The sequence below is a fragment of the Brassica napus genome, chromosome A5 (assembly GCF_020379485.1).
Source record: "Brassica napus cultivar Da-Ae chromosome A5, Da-Ae, whole genome shotgun sequence".
NCBI classification, from domain to species: domain Eukaryota; kingdom Viridiplantae; phylum Streptophyta; class Magnoliopsida; order Brassicales; family Brassicaceae; genus Brassica; species Brassica napus.
The window spans coordinates 19,494,446-19,512,570 of NC_063438.1; the positions used below are offsets into that span (position 1 = coordinate 19,494,446).

At 39.8% G+C, this 18,125-nt stretch overlaps 1 protein-coding gene across 3 annotated transcripts; it reads right to left on the reverse strand.

Annotated features, from left to right (window-relative positions):
• Positions 1-10,016: 10,016 nt before the first annotated feature.
• On the reverse strand, positions 10,017-16,352 carry LOC106352819 (protein TIME FOR COFFEE-like). Of its 3 annotated transcripts, none has more exons than XM_013792456.2 (12): positions 16,116-16,352; positions 15,535-16,041; positions 15,280-15,452; positions 14,901-15,201; positions 14,512-14,830; positions 14,382-14,424; positions 14,141-14,233; positions 13,742-13,997; positions 13,588-13,654; positions 13,427-13,496; positions 13,022-13,351; positions 10,017-12,911 (listed from the first exon to the last, which is right to left on the reverse strand). In XM_013792456.2, exons 1-12 carry the CDS (start codon positions 16,279-16,281, stop codon positions 10,488-10,490), a joined length of 4,749 nt encoding a protein of 1,582 aa, XP_013647910.2. In that variant the 5' UTR covers positions 16,282-16,352; the 3' UTR covers positions 10,017-10,487. The 3 variants fall into 3 exon arrangements, with proteins under 3 accessions (XP_013647910.2, XP_013647909.2, XP_022548094.2); XM_013792455.3 differs by having other exon boundaries at positions 13,742-14,000; XM_022692373.2 differs by lacking the exon at positions 16,116-16,352 and having other exon boundaries at positions 13,742-14,000; positions 15,527-15,769.
• Positions 16,353-18,125: the final 1,773 nt, after the last annotated feature.

Here is an 18,125-nt window from a genome sequence, read left to right on the forward strand (position 1 = left end):
CAACACTAGATGATAGCACAATCTGATCTGGCGATGGCAAACATTGCTTCAGTAATGTGATTATGGCGTTCCTACTACGAGACGCACTTAACCACCACTCTCCATTTACTAAAGCTTCTGCCACCGTCGCATCCCTGTGCAGACCCGAAGCTGCAGGTCCTCTTCCTTCTGTTAAGTGGAACAAGGGACCAAGATCCGTCCAATTATCGTACCAGAAGCTAGCTAAATGCCCAGACCCCACTTCGCAACAGACAAAGGGGCGGGCTAACGTCCTCAGCTTACACAGCTGCTTCCAGATCCAGCTGTCCCCTCGTCGAGGTTCCAGTTCCCAGAAATTTTCGGATCCAATTTTATGCCTCCACATCCACGAAACCCACAATGATCCCCCTGCTGCAAACAGAAGCCATATAAGCTTCAGTGCCAGCACCTGATTCCAATCTATTAATTTTCTCAATCCTAAGCCACCTTCATTCTTCGGTGTGCAGATAATGTCCCAGCTTATCTTCGCACCTCTCGCAGACTGTGGAGCTCCACTCCATAAGAAAGCATTACACATTCTTTCAAGGATCGAGATGCATTCACTTGGCAAGATGAAAATCGATGTCCAGAAGGAGATTGTGGAGTAAATGACTGCTTGAATTAGCTGGAACCGTCCCGCAAAGGACAGATGTTTCTTTGTCCAAGAATTAAATCTTGCCTCCACTTTGTCGAGCAAAGGTTTGAAATCTGACTTCTTCATTTTCTTGGAGGACAATGGAACTCCGAGGTATCTCACCGGCAGTGCCCCTTGCTTTATTCCCATAGACTCAGCCAATTCTTGACACAAAGAGTGACTTCCACCATCAATCATAAGCTCAGTCTTATCTCTGTTGATACTCAGACCCGAGATTTGCTTAAACTCATCCAAAATCTCCAAAATCCCTCGCAACGAGTCCTCTGAACCATCAAAGAAAACCAAGACATCGTCTGCAAAACTCAGGTGCGTGATTAGGGGTTCCTCGCATGATGGATGTGGCCTGAAGCGATTGTTCACAACACCAGCATCTAGCATTTTTGATAGAACGTCCATGGCAAGCACAAAGAGGAGAGATGAAATTGGATCTCCTTGCCTGAGACCTTTTTTCCCTTGAAAAAATCCATGAAGCTCGCCATTCACTACTACACTGAAGGAAGTAGTAGTGACGCACTCCTTAATCCACCCAATCAGCTTATCAGGCAGTTCAATGGCTTCTAGCAGGTTCAGAATAAAGTCCCAACTTATATTATCATACGCCTTCGCCAAATCAATTTTCAAGCATCCCCGAGAAACTCTACCTTCCACATGAAAGTCAGTTACTAGTTCCGAGGCCAGAAGAACATTCTCACATAACAACCTTCCTTGAATAAAGCCTACTTGATTTCTTTGCACAACTTCATCAATGAATAGTTTGATCTTCTTTTTTAGAAGTCTCGCTATCACTTTGTAGACAGTAGAGCATAAGGAAATTGGCCTGAACATAGATAGCCTATCAGCGCCAGTTATCTTTGGAACCAGGGAGATGGCTGTGGCGTTGAACTTCCTTAACATTCTCCCAGCCACAAAAAACTCTCTTATTGCAGCCATAACATCATTTCCCACTACTGACCAAGCACTCCAAAAAAACTCAACTGGAAACCCATCAGGCCCCGGCGCTTTACTCTTGGGCATTGACATTACAGTCGCGAGAATCTCCTCATTGCTGGGAATACCACATAAAGACTCAGTCAAGGCCTCAGGACATCTATACGTCATAGTAATCTTCAGATCATCCACTGAAGGGGGGGGGGGGGGGGAGACCAGGGTTGAAACTGATCCAAGCAGGTGCTGAAAGTAAGACACCACCATATCCTTGATCTGTGTCTTATTTGTGATTCTTGTTTCCTGCCCATCAAATAAAAATCTGATGGCGTTCCTTGCCTGATGAGCGATCACAGCTTTATAAAAAAATTTAGTATTAGCATCACCCTCCTTCAGCCATCTGATCCTCGATTTTGTCCTATAGAAGATCTGTAGCGCAGAGTCCAAGAATTTCCACGTTTTCCTTGCCACAAACTCACGCCTGAACAAAGACTCTGTTGGGGAGACTAACATCTCACTCTGAATCTCCTGAAGCTCCTCCATAGCCAGTCTTGTTTTTTGTTGGATGTTTCCGAAACCAAGTCGATTAAGACTTCTGCAGGCCTTCTTTACCTCTTTCAGACGCTGACCCAACGAAAACAGTTCTGACCCCACTGCTATCTCCTTCTGCCATGCTGCTAATATCTCCTCCTGGAACTTAGGATGAGAAGCCAGAAATGAAAAATATTTGAAACTCACTTTCCTAACTTCTGGATCTGCTCGCAAATCAACTACACAAGGTGCATGGTCAGATTCTCCTTGCGCCTCAAATTGAGCAACCACATCTGAGAATACCTCCCTCCAAGCTTCATTCCCCATGGCTCTATCAAGCTTACGAATAATGGGATCTTCTGGTCTATTATTCGTCCAAGTATAAAACACTCCCCTTAACTCCACATCCTCCAACTCACATTGGAATAGACAATCTCGAAACTCCTCCATCCCTCTCAGCGGTAAGTCATAGGGTAGGATAGAGAAATGCTCAGATGCCGTTAGAATTTGATTAAAGTCTCCAAGAATAAGAAAGGGTTTATCCTTGACCAGGTGATGGTCCGAAATATTCACTATCTCTTCCCAAAGCTGCCTTCTCTGACCTTCAGTGTTATACGCATACACAAAACCCACAGTTATATATGTCTGAGTATCAGGATCAAAGACCCCACACACAATCATCTGCTCTGATTTCTTGAACACAACCACTGATAACGACTGTTTCCACACCACCCAAATCCTACCTCCAGCTACCTCCGAATAGTTACTAACACACTCCCAACCTTGAAGTAAAGCAGACATCACAGCAGCAGAATTCTCTTCCCTCACTCGAGTTTCCACCAAAGCACCTACTGACGACCCCAAATTATTCAACCAACTACGGATATTATTCTGACGACCAAAATTATTTAACCCCCTGACATTCCAAGAAAAGATCTTCATATATACAAGATTGAAGACCGACTTGCGGTTAGCGAGCAGAAATCCCAGTCGAGGCTGCACCCCGAGATAAGATAGATGAATCTTTTGGAGGAGTTTTCTCTAGTAAGGAAGCCTTCCACAAATTCTGTCTAAGCGCTTTGCGAACAGCCTTAGGATGCTTGAACCAAACCCTCTCATCTTCGTCTGGATCAATACCAACACCAGGAGACTCTGGCTCAGACACTACTTCTTCCTGATCTGACACCTCTAGTTCACTCACACTAAGAGACTCTTTAGGTGGAACTACTTGTACAACGCTCTTGTCTCTAGCGAACTCATTTTTCCCCCTGAAGTTGGCAGTACCTTCAATAGCAAGATCGAGAGCTTCCATGTCTCCAGAAAGAGACACCGGGCCTCCTTCTCCTCAATCTGAGACTTCGAGAGAGCACTCTCAACTACCTCCGTAGCGCGAGATCTCAACCTACCCCTTCTCTTAGATTTCTTCTTCTTCTTTTTTTCCACCAGCACTTCACTCTTCGCCACCTGAGACTCGGGAAGTTCAAGTCCTACTTCCAGCATATTTGACTGCAGGTTAATCTCTGTAGAAGTTGAGACCATCCTTTCTTGGGACAGACCCACCTGCTCCAGTACCTTCTTCTTCTTGATTATAGGTTGCGTGCAGCGGTTGATAAGGTGGCCAAACTTATCGCAGTTTATACACTTTGGAGGGAGGCTTGGGTAGTCAACTTTGATTCGCACCGCATTACCTTCAGTATCTCTAACTTCGACCAGTTGTGGTGGAGCCGCCTCAAGAGTAATCTCTATCTTCACCTTAGTGTCACCAAAGTGATATGGGTCCAACCTTGACTTTTCCGTATGGAGAGGCTCTCCTATCGCACTCGCTACGACGCTTATCCCATCAAGCGAGTACAACTGAGGTGGGACGTTCCGCAGAATAGCCCAAGTTGGAGCAGTCTTTAGCTCCTTCTCCTGTAGATTTCCTTCTAGAGACCAAGGGAAAACTAAGAAAGCACAATGATCAACTTGCCAGTACCCACCTGTAACACCCACTCTCTCGTTTGAACTGAGGGAACGTATATGAGGCAGCTGGTTGGAGAGACCGTTCGGACAGTGATGTTTCCAAACTTTCCCCAAACCGGGTTTAAATCGGCGATGATTTTTGCCGGGTGAGGTCTTCGACCGTGGAAATGAGCCACTATGTGGTCTTTCCATAGCGTAGAAGCTTGTAGAAGAACGGCCGGTGGAGCTTGGACCACTGGTGTACCGTCTTCGAGATAGGTTGGATTCGAGATCTTACGGAGGTTCCTGAGAGACGATTTGAACCTTTCGGCATACGTCGGAGCTGATGAAGAAGGAATCTCAGCCGGAATGGACGAGACCTGAAGCTTAGCATCGATCTGAGAATCGAAAGCTTGTACTTCTTTGTCCGAGACTGATCGAGGAACTTGAGATTTGGAAACAGCAGCAGCGTAAGAGGCCATTTTGTAAGAAAGGGGGAGGGAGAGTTCTCGTCTTCAGGCGTGAGGCCTGGCGGCAGCGGCGAAAGGGGAGAAACCCTAATCGCACATTTTATCGCATGAGAGAGAAAATCGCTGTTCCGTTTTATCATTTAAAATCGCACTTGACATTTACAATACCCATAAAAGATCAGGACTAAAAATTGCATACAAAAGGAAAGAATTCAAACAAAAAATACATTACATCCATACGCGTGGGACCGATTCTAGGCACCATGCATTTACGTTAGTACATTTTGAAAGAAAAACATACAATACCCTTACACTAATCACTATGTTTTTTTTATCAAATCATTATGTTATTTCGATAGAAAAAGGTATTAAATAATTAGCTATGTTTTGACCAAAAGATAAATAATTAGATAAACACTTATACACACACAGTTAAAAAAAAACAGAAAATGCTATGGTTTAAATGTTAACTAATTCATTAACTAAGCCAACTGGTTAAGCAAACCAGGTCATTACAGTTTTATAAAAAACATAAAATGTTTCTACTCATTTTTTTTCTCATTGAGAAAGCTTCAGTTCAAAATTTAGCTAATTCATTAACTAAATCTATTAGTTAAGCAAATGGGGTTAAGTAAATTTTGTTGGTGTTATATAATCATAAATTTTTGAAAAATTTAAATATTTTTTTTAAAAAAATAGACTATTGGTTGTAAATTTAAGGGGATAGTCCATTAAATTATTTAGAGACTAATTGGAAACAAACTTTATAAATAGTTTTAACTGAACTGAAACATTAAAACAATTTAACCAATTAAACACCATAACTAAAATTTAATTAAGTTTTGATCATTATGCTCTTCACCTTATATATAATTTTTAATTAAAAATTTTATTTTTTTGAATAGCGTAAGACAAAAAGATTGAATAATTTAAAATTATTTTATATTTATCGATAGCTATTTATATGTTTATGATAGATTATAAAATTTATATATTAAAATAAACATACTAAATATATAATCAAAATTTAAATTTAAACAAAAATCCGGGCGTAGCCCGGACCGATCCTAGTATTTGTAATGAGACACCGAAAAAACAAATTTTCACAGAACTTAAAGAAAAAAATAATTATATTATCTTTGGTAGTGTAGTGGCAGAAAAAAAACAATAATATTATCTCTGTCTTATTGGAGAAGGAATTGTTAATAACAATTTATTATTGCCACTAGAATCATTAGAAATGATATATTTTGTTAATACGAGATATTTTTTAATAAAATAATATATATACATATATCGGTATACTGTAAGTGGGCCACGAACCACGAGACAAATATTAGTTAAGTTTGAGCCCACAAAAGTTTAATAATGGACCACTGGCTAGTTTGGATTTTGCCAGGTGGGTCCCATTTGTTTTCAAGATTTCGAAGTTGAACCCCATACGTTTTTAATTATTAGCTAAGGGACACTTGGGATTGTGTGGCTCTTTGCCATGGAATCCAGACAAAAAAAATATAAAGATAAAACAATAAGGATCAAAAGAAAAGGAAAAGAGAAAAATAAAGGAGAAACACAAGCTGTAAAGTTTGACAATAGGAGAATTTGAGAGCATATAATCCAAATTTTTGTGATGGTTAAGAAAAAAAGGTAATGATTGGTTGCCTTAGACTTTTGTAATAATTATATACATACATGTTTAATGTCATGATATAGACTCACTACTTATTAGAAACTAAGTATACGAAAAGACACTATAGTTTATTAGTTTGAAAAAACTAAAGTTCGAATTTCAAACTATTCAATTTCTTGAAAATGATAAGATGTAAATTTTTAGAGGTTTCAGAGTACCGTAGACAGAATTGTTCGATGTGATCTTATGTTGCGGAGAGAGCATGTCTATCAAGAATATCAATGACATATATGCAGAACCGTCCGTCGATCCAAATGTTTCGGGAAAAACTTCATCGTAGAATCATTGTTCTTGGACTTGTCATTATTATCGCATATGTTGCATATAGTTGATCATATGTAATTGAGTTAGAGATTATATGATGATGTAATGTGTACTATTTATTGTTAAAGAAAAGCAAATATATATATATAATCGGTTTAGTTTTGAAGCTGCTCCACTGTACGATTTATTATAAAAGTAAGGACTTTTTTAAGAAAATGGTTTACGTGGCAGCATCTAGTTCAACTTTACAACTTTTAAATATCTTTTTTAAGAATATATATATTTTTATACCAAAAGCTTGTGAAGGCAGTGGTATGAGATACAGCTATCAAAAATATCATCGTTAAACACACTACACTACACAGTAAGATATCAAGTCCCAAATGGTGTTGTTGCTTTGACAAAAAACATCTCTGCATTAAAAGAACGACCGACAAAGAAAAACCGAAAGAAAAAGGGTGATGGTAAAAAAATGTGGAGGTGCTAATTTGGCAAAGGTTGTATGTTTTTAAAGTTTGCACGCGTTGGGCCCCCCTTGACTTCCTTCCACTATTTCCATATGTTTCAATATTATTTCCACTATCAGAATGTTTTGACAAACTTTGTTACATTCGTTTAATTAGTAATTACGGTGGGGGTATTGGATTTAGAAATTTGATAGAATTAGAAGGAATTATAGTTTCCATTAAATTCCACTGTTATTCAATTATTGATTTCATAAATTCTTTTAAATTCTTGTGTTATTGGATTAAGCATTTGTAATCATTTTTTTAGTTACTTTAAATTCTGCTGTTATTCAATATTTGATAGATTTTGTAGTAATGTTATTTGATAAGAATTTAATGGAAAATGTCCATCAAAATACAAAGAACCAATTCTTTGCTTCTGTGAGGAGATTTGTTATGCTCGTGTGAAAACACAATAATAACATCTCTCTGTACTTTCATTTGTTCAAAAAGTACGTTAATATCATAAAATCTCAACAAACCATTTTTAAAAAACGTTTTTTTATTATAGATCTATCATACTCAACCATATAGCAACGAATCCCTATAAAATAGTTCTTATCTTTTTCTTAAAAAAACAAAACCTAGATCACTTCTCTTATATATACAGCACTGCGTATCCAGTCATTCTCAAAGCAAAAAAAATCATCAAGAAAAAGTATAGTTTTCCCAAAAGTTAAACTACTAGTTTTTGTTTCTGTTATCATTACTTCATGGCGTTTTTTCCAGTAGTCTCCAATAGTTTTTGTCTATCATGAGTTTTTATTTCTGTATTTTATATGTTTAATCACTTACGTGTGTATATATCATATAATCTGCTTTTATATGAATGTGAAAGATGACTAATAAAAGTATATTATTTCTGTATTAGGATGGAAACTGGAGAAACGTCGCTACCAAAAAAAGCTAGAGCTGGATATCTGCAATGGACATCTCAAGAGAGTCAATTGTTGATGCGCCTTCTAGTTGATGGTATCAGGCGGGGATGGCGTGATTCAAATGGCTCCATGACCAAAACAAACAAACAACTAATAGCATATAATCTTTACAAAATAGTACCTACTTCAATTTTAAAATTTAGAACTTAACGTTACATATTTCCTATATAACCCATATATCAAAGTAAAAAATCAAAAGTAAAAGAGAACCTCGAAAACCAAATTTCAGTTTCTTAAAGATTCATTTTATAATCCTTGGTTATTTTTTCATGGATCAAAATTTCCACGAAGAAGAAGACATTTTGATGGATATCGATCAAACAAATAATGATGATTTTGATGCAAGCCTATTTCTCATGGTGGTGATGGTTGCTATCGGAGCTCAGTTTCAAAACTCAAGAAAGCGTATCATGGGTCAACATTTCATTGAACGTCCACTTCGTCGACCAGTCACAAACCTTGGAGAACAATACATACAAAAGGTATTAAAAGAAGATTCTAAACATTTTCGGGTGTTGTACCGTATGTTTCCAGATGTATTTCTGAAGTTATCCAGTATTCTGAGAGAGAAAGCTGGTTTACAAGACACGAGATTCATATCTGTCGAAGAGATGCTTGCAATTTTCATGCTTACTGTTGGGCAAAATTCACGATATTGCTCAGTAAAGGATACATTTAAAAGGTCCAAGTTTGCAATAAGCACTGGCTTTAATCGTGTTTTGAAAGCTTTACTTGTCATAGCTCCAAGCCAAATGGTGAAACCAAATGGTTTAGTTCCTATGAAAATTAGAGAAAGTACACGATTCTATCCATATTTTTAGGTACATTATTTCATTTTTTATTAAAATTTTCTGCTATTTCATCTTTGTTATTTTTTTTTTAAAAAATGTGATTTAACCTTTCTTTTTAATTTATTTCAGAATTGTGTAGGGGCGCTAGATGGTACACATATACCTGCAAGGGTAGTTGGACGAGAGGTGGCAAGTTATCGTAACCGAAAAGGAACAATATCACAAAATGTGTTAGCTGTATGTAACTTTGATTTGGAGTTCATATATGTTCTTAGTGGATGGGAAGGTTCAGCACACGATTCAAAAGTATTAAATGACGCTTTAACTAGAAGAACAAACAATTTCCAAGTACCAGAAGGTAAAAATTTACAATTTATTTATAAATTACATGTCTAACCATTATTAATAAATTACATGTCTAACCATTATTAATATTTATCTTTTATACATTTTAGGTAAATTCTATCTAGTTGATTGTGGCTTTGCAAATCGAGTCAATTTTTTGGCTCCATTTCGTGGTGTTCGATACCATCTACAAGAATGGACTGGCCAAGGACGTGATCCTAGCACTGCATCCGAATTATTCAATCTTCGTCATGCTAGTTTGAGAAATGTGATCGAAAGGATATTTGGAATGTTTAAATCGAGGTTTGCGATTTTTAAATCTGCACCTCCTTTTTCTTACAAAAAACAAGCTGGATTAGTATTAGCATGTGCAGCGTTGCATAACTTCCTTCGTAAAGAATGCCGATCAGATGTTGCTGAATTTCCTGCTGAAGAAGACACTCAACAATCTGCAACGACTACGAATCAAATTGTTCAAGAGCCTTTAGGAACACAAGAGCAAGATAGAGAAAATGCAAATACTTGGAGAAAGACTATAGCAGAAGATATGTGGAGAGATGCTACGAGTTAAGATGATCCATAGATTTTATTTATTAGTTTTATGATTTTATAATAAAATTGCTACACTCAATAAAATATTGTAGTACTTATTATTATTTTTCTTTCAGTTTTAATATTAATAAATATTTTATTCGTGAAAATTTTAAAATATATATTTCAACAATTTCATAGAATTTAGAGGAATTAGTATTCTATCAAATTTATGTATACTCCTTTAAAATCCATCATAAAAAGAATTGGATGAATGCATTAAAATCTCATCAATTCTTTTAAAATACTGCAGAAGCTTTTACTTATGAATTCATTCAAATTCAATTACATTCCTGGATCCAATACCACCCCATCTCCCCACTGCATCTGATTCTTACCTACACGAATCATAAATTCTTCATACTGTTTCATTCTTGTAATTTCCAAAAAACAGATCCCAACTACAGAGTCCACTAACTGATGATCCGACCAAACACAAGAACATATCACTATTTTACGTACAAGTTCGCTAGCTCTTGCTATTTTTCCCTAAAATAAATTCACCACCAAAAGCACTCAAACCTTCTCAAGAAGAATGAATAATTTTGTTTTGAAAATTAGAACTTCAGTGGTTTTGCTTTTTTTTGGGTTTTTTTGGAACTGAACCTGTCAGAATAATATAAACACTAATTGTACACAATGCTTAAAAGCACCTCCCAAAAAATTGTCATCACTTGTGAATGGTTTGCCCCGTCTCCTTTTTCCGACTTTAAAATCTTTCGTATCGCCACCACAAGCTATAAACCGCAACTGTCCGAACCATTCCGTGTCTTCTTTTTTTTTTTTTGCTTTTTAAGTTTAAAAATGGTTTCTCGGGCTTCTTTCACTCACCCGCTTGTTGCTTCTGATCTGCGGGTTTAACCTGAACCGCAGAGGGAACCGCGTGTACATACGTGAACCCTGGAGGCCCCAGCTGATGTTGCTGCGTTTTCCCCATTCCACCTCCTCCTTTCACGTTATTCGCTGCTGCGGCTGCGGCTGCGATAGCTTTCGCTGGATCTGAAGTGGCAGTTACGGCTCCGGTAGTACAGCCGGAGAGGGTGACAGAAGTGGCGCCAGCAGCAGCAGCGGAACCTGGCTGTTGCTGATGTCTTTGAATGAAATAACCACCGGAAGGAGATATTGCGATCTGCTGCTGCTGTTGATGTTGAGATTGCATGTAAGGATTAGAAAAGAAGAGCTGGGCTTGCTGCTGCAACCCATGCTTTGACAACTGTTGCTGTTGGGACTTGGATCCAGAGCTCGTGGTGGGGTTTCCGAGAACAGAAGGACCATTATTCCTTCCACCAGTAGATGACGCCACAGATGCAGACTGCAAGTTCTTGGACGGCTGAGATGATGAGTGAGTAGTAGAGGAAGCTTGTCCAGCTTTGTTCACTGCTGAGGAAGCGGAAGCAGTTGTCCTTGGGCTTCCCCCGGCGTTTTTGGAGACCGAAGATGTAGAAGGTGATCCAACTAACATTGGTGGAGACGGAGCTCGGTTGTTGGCACCTCCTTGCATCTGCTGCATAGGTGAACCAGAAGCCATAGGTTTCGAGTTTGCCGCAAAAGATATTTGCGATTGCTGGGGACGGCTTTGCTGTTTATGCGAGACGTTTCTCAGGGACGATGCAGCAGCAGCAGCAGATGATGATGGGGACAGTATTGAAGGAGACTGAGCTTGGGCAGTGCTTGTTGTCCTTGGTGAATTGTTTTTCCACTGAGTTGACTGCACCTGATTACTAGGTGACTGAACAAGGTTCTGAGGAAAGCCTGAGTTGGCATTTGGAAACTTGGCACCTCCCGCGGGCGATATGGTGATACTGTGATCAGGAAAACCACTCCCATTATTCGCCACCGACCCTTTGGTTCTAGCAGCAGATGCAGCCACTGATGTTGCATACCGTTGCTGCTTCTGGAGATACATGGTGGGATAAGGTTGCTGCGATTGATTCCGTTGCATATGCTGCTGCTGCTGTTGTTGCATAAGCTGCTGCTGCTGCTGTTGCATAAGTTGCTGCTGATGAGAAGTCGGCATAGAACTGGAACTCTGTGGCATAGCAGAACCAAGGTTTAGCAAACGGGATGTATCAACGATGCTACCACTCGGTACAGCAGAAACAGATGCATCAGCCAGGTCGTGTTTGTTAGAGAAAGCAATAGACTGCCCACCATTCACACCACTCGTTTTCCCTGTCTTCCTTTGTTCTTCCATCGTATTAGCAGTAGCATTAGATCCAGACTTTCCATCATCTGAAGGAGCACTGTAGTTCATTTTCTGTTGGGCTGCTTGAGCTGCGGCAACATTCGCTGCCATCATTTGGTAACCTTGCCTTGCTGCTTCTGGCATGCTGTGGAACATAGGGTGATTCTGAGGAATTGATGACATGTTCAGGGAAGGAGCACTACTAGTGCCATTGAATGTCGCAAAGGTCATAGCATAACCCTGGGACTGAAACGATTCCATACCAGCCTTTGAACCCTGCTGCTGTGATTTCTTTTCACAATGTTTGCTCGAGGATACGACCACTCCCCCTCCTGGGACTGCTGAACTCATCAAACCCAAGTTTGTTGGTTGCATCTGCATACCATAGTTCTGGCCATAGGCAACACTCGAACGAGAAGACCGGCTATCAGCAGTTGATGGGCTATCTTCTCCTACAGTCTCGCTATGTTGAGGCGTATTTTCTCTATGTTGATGCCTCTGCTGAAAACTCAAAGGCTGAGACTGGACTTTGTGAGTTGGAAATCCTTGGGAGTTCCCATGATTGATCGGCGGTCTCAGCTGTTGGTTCTGCAGATGCTTTTGAGCTGCAGATGAACTAGTGGAAACACTTCCATTCTGGTTGCTTGGAGAATGGCTCTGGGGAATTTGACCAGCTTGCTGCTGCTGCGGTTGCTGTTGCTGCTTCTGTGGCTGAGAAAACGGAGGCTGGATCATTTGGGAGGAGTAGAACGAACCATTAAAAAATGGCATCGGCTGTCCAGGAGCTCCTCTATAAGCAGGTGGTGCACCAACATGTGCTGGGACTTGAAAAGGATAGCCATTATTCTGCAAAATGGCCAGGTACTGCGTTTCATTGCCTGGCATGCCTGGATAACTGAAGGTCATTGTTGGGGCACCAGCTGGAGTAGCCGATGCAGAGCCATTCATGGAGTTTGCAGTAGCTGTCGCACCAGAAGAACCTGTGTTGCCACTATTAGGTCTGACAGATGCGGCAGCTGCATGAGGCTGTTGGCCCACGGGGATAATGAATGTAGGACCATGCTACAATAAAAGAAACAAAATATGAGAAAAAAGAACAATCAGCTTTCAAGAAAGACGACCAAAACTTGGAAGGAGAAGAATGCTTAGATGGACGACAAAGAAAAACTAACCATCATGTTATTAGCTGCTCCTGGAGGCAGAGCTTGTTGGAGTAATATTTGATTTCTCTGACCTGTATCTGAGCCTTTGGAAGTAGATTGAGAGTTGACATCTGGACCAGGATTGGAACTTCTTCCCAAAACAGTCCCCTGCAGTTCTGTGGGAGGCATGAGACTGAGATTGCAGGCCTTGGTCCCGTACAATGGAGCTGAGCCTGCTGCTGCAGGCCAGAACGGATTCATCTTTATGAACTGCTGGTGGGATTGGATATTACGAGCAATGTAGCAGTGTGTTGCACATCTCTTAGGCCTCGGTTGATTAAACAGTAAATGTGGAGGAGGCTGAAAGAGATCAAAAAAATTAAATTAGAAATGAAAGAAGATTCTTCGAACGCATCAGAAAGCTATTAAAATTACCTGCATTGCTGCTGAGGATAAGGACCTAGTAGTATCCGCAGGCACAACACCTTGTGTAGGTGGCATGTACCTGTTTGATAATCACAGAGTTTTCTATTAGTTCAAGTGAAACAAAAAGAGACTTCCCAAAACTTGACCAACTTAAATTACAAAACGCATACCCCATTGTAGGAAGACCTCCAGGCCAGCCAGGCATTGACATATGCAGAGGCATAGGGGTAGCTTGAGCTGGAAAATTCAGGAAATGAATGAATTAAAGAAACCAAAACTTAGCAAGAGTAAGAAACTCGAGGAATATAAGAAGAGATTATTTACCTGTTTCATCTGGAATAGATAGCTGTTGTTGTTGTTGTTGTTGTTGTTGTTGTTGTTGCTGTTGCGGAGGTGCCTGTTTCTGAACATGATGCTTGTTTACTACACCCACATTATCAGATTTCTTCAAGTCGAGTTTGAGCTCACAACTCCTCTCTGACTTATGAGGTTCAGCTTCAGCCACCGCTCTAGATCTCTTCTTCTCCTCAGACTCAATCGTCGCATTACCTCCATCCTCTTTTAACAGAGGCTTTGCTTCCTGCTTCATCATGCATGAGAGAATTAAAAATGGGGCAAAAAGGAACAAGATAAGAAAGAGGGCCAAAAGTAAAAAAGTAGAAAAGTAATGATGGATATCCGCAATTATGACAAAATTACCAAACAAAAGTAGGTCCCACTCACCGTTACCACTTCCGTGACTTTAGGGTTAGCTTCTGCTGCCACACATTCCATCTCACCGCCTCTCTCCGATGTCGATCTAACCGGAGGTGGCGCCTACACCGGTTTAAAAAATAGAAAATAATATTTTAAACAAAATAGGAAGATTTTTTAACAAATCTTACAATTAAAATAAAAATATTTTTTTTTAAAAGGAAAAAATCTTAGAGAATTAATTAAAACAAAAAGAAAAACTGAAACTTACCATCAGATCTATCTCAAACTTCTTCTCTTTCGCCGGCGAACTTCTGCATGATTAAACGGAGACTTCACTGAGCACCAGAACTAAGGGAAGAAAAATAAAAAAAAATAAATGTAAAGGTTGTATTGCTAACATTTTAGCCCCATCACCATCGGATCTAAATCCTGGGGAAGTTTCCACTTTAGGCGATACCGTTTCCTCTTTCGGCGGATTATTTTCTTTCTTCTCCGCTGATCTCGAATCTAACGACGCGTTGCTTTCTCTGGGCTGTGGATTGGTCGAATCCAACACCGCGCTGCCTTCTTCGGCTGATCCCGATCTCTTTAGCTGATCGCCTAACGGAACTTGACTTTTAGTCGGAGCTTCAGCTTCGGATTTAACGGCGCGTGACGGTAGATTAGAACTGTTCTCGTCGTCGTATTTGATAATCCTCGGCTTCTTTCTTTTAGGAACTGAGAAAAATCTAAAATGAGCAAAAAAGGAGAAATCATCAACAGATCATTGTGGATGAAAAGAACTTACCAATGGCTGAAACATTAGACGAGCTTGAATTTGCAGCTAATGTGGTGGTGGAAGACTGAAGAAGAGCTTGTGAATTAGAGATGGGTGAAGATACTCTGGATTTGACGTCCACGGCTGTTTTCGCACCTTCCTCACCGGCCGATTCTTGTTTCGACGCCGCTAGAGGCATGCGCATCATACCGTACAGCACCTCAGCAATCTCTATCTCGATCTCGTCTTGAACAGCCACCGGAGATGATGATGATGATAGCTTGCACGGCGCTGGCTTCGGCGGTAGAGGCTTTTGTTTTGTCCCCGACGGCTTCAGATCAGAAAAAAAAAAGAAAAAAAAATTAGTCAAACGAAAGAGAAGATGAAAAAGAGATTTGAGAGGACGAACCATCTTTTTCCGTGCAGAGACGTTAGATGAAGACGGAGATGTAGGAGCAGGAGGAGAGGGAGACGCTAAATTAGAAGCCGGAGACACTTGGCGGTGGATTTGCTCTCCGGAGGCAAAAACACCACCGCCGCTAGCACTTGATGCCCATGATTCATGCGGTCTCTTTGTACAAGCTGTAACCGGAAGAAGAAGAAAAAATTAGATTAACAAATGAAAAGAGATTTGATCTGCATAAAACTATATTCACCTCTCTACCTGACCGAGCTTTTCTAGGAACGGCTACACCGATCATCTCATCGGCGGCCTTCCACGACGAGACGACAGGTGTCACCGGCGCCGGAGAAGGAGGCGATCTGAAGACTTTCGACGTTGGCGGAAAGTTTTTTCTCTGGTGGTTGTGGCTGTGGTGGTGATGGTGGTGGTGATTTGAAAGAGACGATGAAAAAGAAGCGGCGGAGATGTTGCTAGAAGGAGGAAGCATCTTTAACGAGGACGGTGGTCCTCCTCCGCCGTCGTCATATTCTTCATCGTCGTTGACACTCTCTTCCGAGCTGTCGTCACCGCCGTCGTCTCCGTGAACCATCACTAACCGTTCTCCTCTCCGTCTTTTGCTCCGGCTATGTAACCGATCTCGCTCTCTATTATCCCGTTCTCTTTCCCTCTCACGGTCTCTGTCACGTTCCCGATCTCGTTCCTTCTTCGAACTCCCTCCTCGATCTCTCAGCCTCGCCGCCTCCGGTAACTCCACCGGAACATCCTCCTCTGAAACAGAAAAAAAAACCATTAGAATCATACCTTCAGTCCCAGATCTGAAGAAGGAAATGGATAATACAAACCTGGAGAATCTCTGAAGCTTCCGGCTCTATGCCTCCGCCGTGACAGGCCATTTCCGGCAGCCGCCATGGGTACTCGTCTAGCTTCCCTATTTCTATCCATCTCTCTAATTGCTTCCGCTTCCTTCTCTCTCTTTCTTTCTTCTATCTCTCTATACTTGCTTCCCATTATCTCCTTTATTTGTGCTCCTCATAATAAAAGCAGTAGCGACCCGAATAAATCCACGGCTCATATCTCCTGCCGTATTACCTTTTCTTAATCTCCACCGTCGGTGTGTACGCATCCAACGGTCCCTAATCTGTATGTACCAGCGTGACTACATCTTGGCCCTCCATTATTGAGATCTCACATCAATAACCGATATTTCCTCTTTTATTATTAGCAAAAACGTATTCTTTCATTATTTTAATAGTCAGCATCTAATGTGGGTCCCACACCAAAATATTGGTTATAAAATATATTTACATTTGTATTTTGTTAACATACTTTAATTTCGATATTTTTTAATAATGCTATTCCGGGGTTCATGTGAAAAAATTATTAGGACTGTTACCAAAGTTATTAAACATTAAACTGCCACGTGTCAAAGTTTGACATCGCACACTTCCGTGTATGTTATCGCTACCAATATTTTATTGACTTTATTGTGTCGAGAATTAAAAGAAATGAAAAGAAACAATAAAGGTATTGAGAGTCTCGAACAAGCAGATAATAATATTTAACTAAAAATAAATATACTATTTCAATAAACTATTTATTAAAAATGCTCCTGGGGTAGTGTACTGTTGTCCACTAATCGCGATGACTCGTGTGATAAAGAAAACAAAACACTGACATATACACGCACAAAGATGATATTATTTTAATTCAAATGTGTCTTGAGAAGATGTATCACCGGCTAGTACCGGTACACAAAGACCTTGGTAAAGGTGATCGGACGATCAGAATGGAATCTTTGTGACCACCAATTCACACCGATCCAACCGGTAAAATTAATCATATCAGGTTCCACTTCTCACCCTCTCTTCTCCATTTGTTGTCCTTTAACAAAATCAAGAGAATCAAATGGCTACTAGTTTTTTTATTGGTGGCAGTAACTAAATATTTGATTGGAAGTGCAGTAAATAAAAGGTTCTTATTTACCTTTTCTATAGCTGATTTGTTAATACGAATTTATTACTTAATGTATTCTTTACTTATTATTCATACATGTAATAAAGTTACCACACCATACATAAAGATGTCTAAGATGGGTTTGAAAGAATTAATACCATGTAATAAGTCTTATCTTTTGAACTTTTAAAGTTTTAGAATTTGATTGATAAGGCAAAAAATCAAATAAATTATACCAGGAAATCTCTTTTTTTTTAAAATTATATAGAGGTATCATAATTCCACAAAAGTGATTCAGATTAGTCACATGTTGCCACGTGTCGGTTCTCTGTCTCTGACGATGTCGAAATCGCTTATTTTAACTATTCAAAACTTTATTTTTCATGTTTCAATAAAAATAAATCAAAACTGGGAAGGTAAGAATCAATATATCGATCATTCCTAGGTTAGATTGATACATTAGTCAAATTGACATAACTTCAAATCAAATAATTATATATATGGTCATATATGGATATTTCTAAAATTGAACAATTGATATAATAGTCTCGGGATTTTTTTATTCAATTAGGGAGGAAAACCTATAAAGTAAGTAAGTTGGGCCCACTTTAGTCTAAAATATAATACAACTCATATAATACAAATCGACGGCTGCGACCATTTGTTGCCAATAACGAAATGCTCACTCAGCCGTTAGATTGTTTTCCAGTTTATTGTTTCCATAATTTGCTTAAAACAATCTGACCTGGCAGAAAGCGTCATCCCGTAAAACCTAAAAAGGTGTTGAGTTGGCACCAAACCGGTTGATCTGAGTCGTTCATTAAAGCAACCACTAAACGGCTCAGATGAGAGGAACTTCACTCAAGTCGTGGTCACAGTACTTCCGAGAAGTGTAGGGC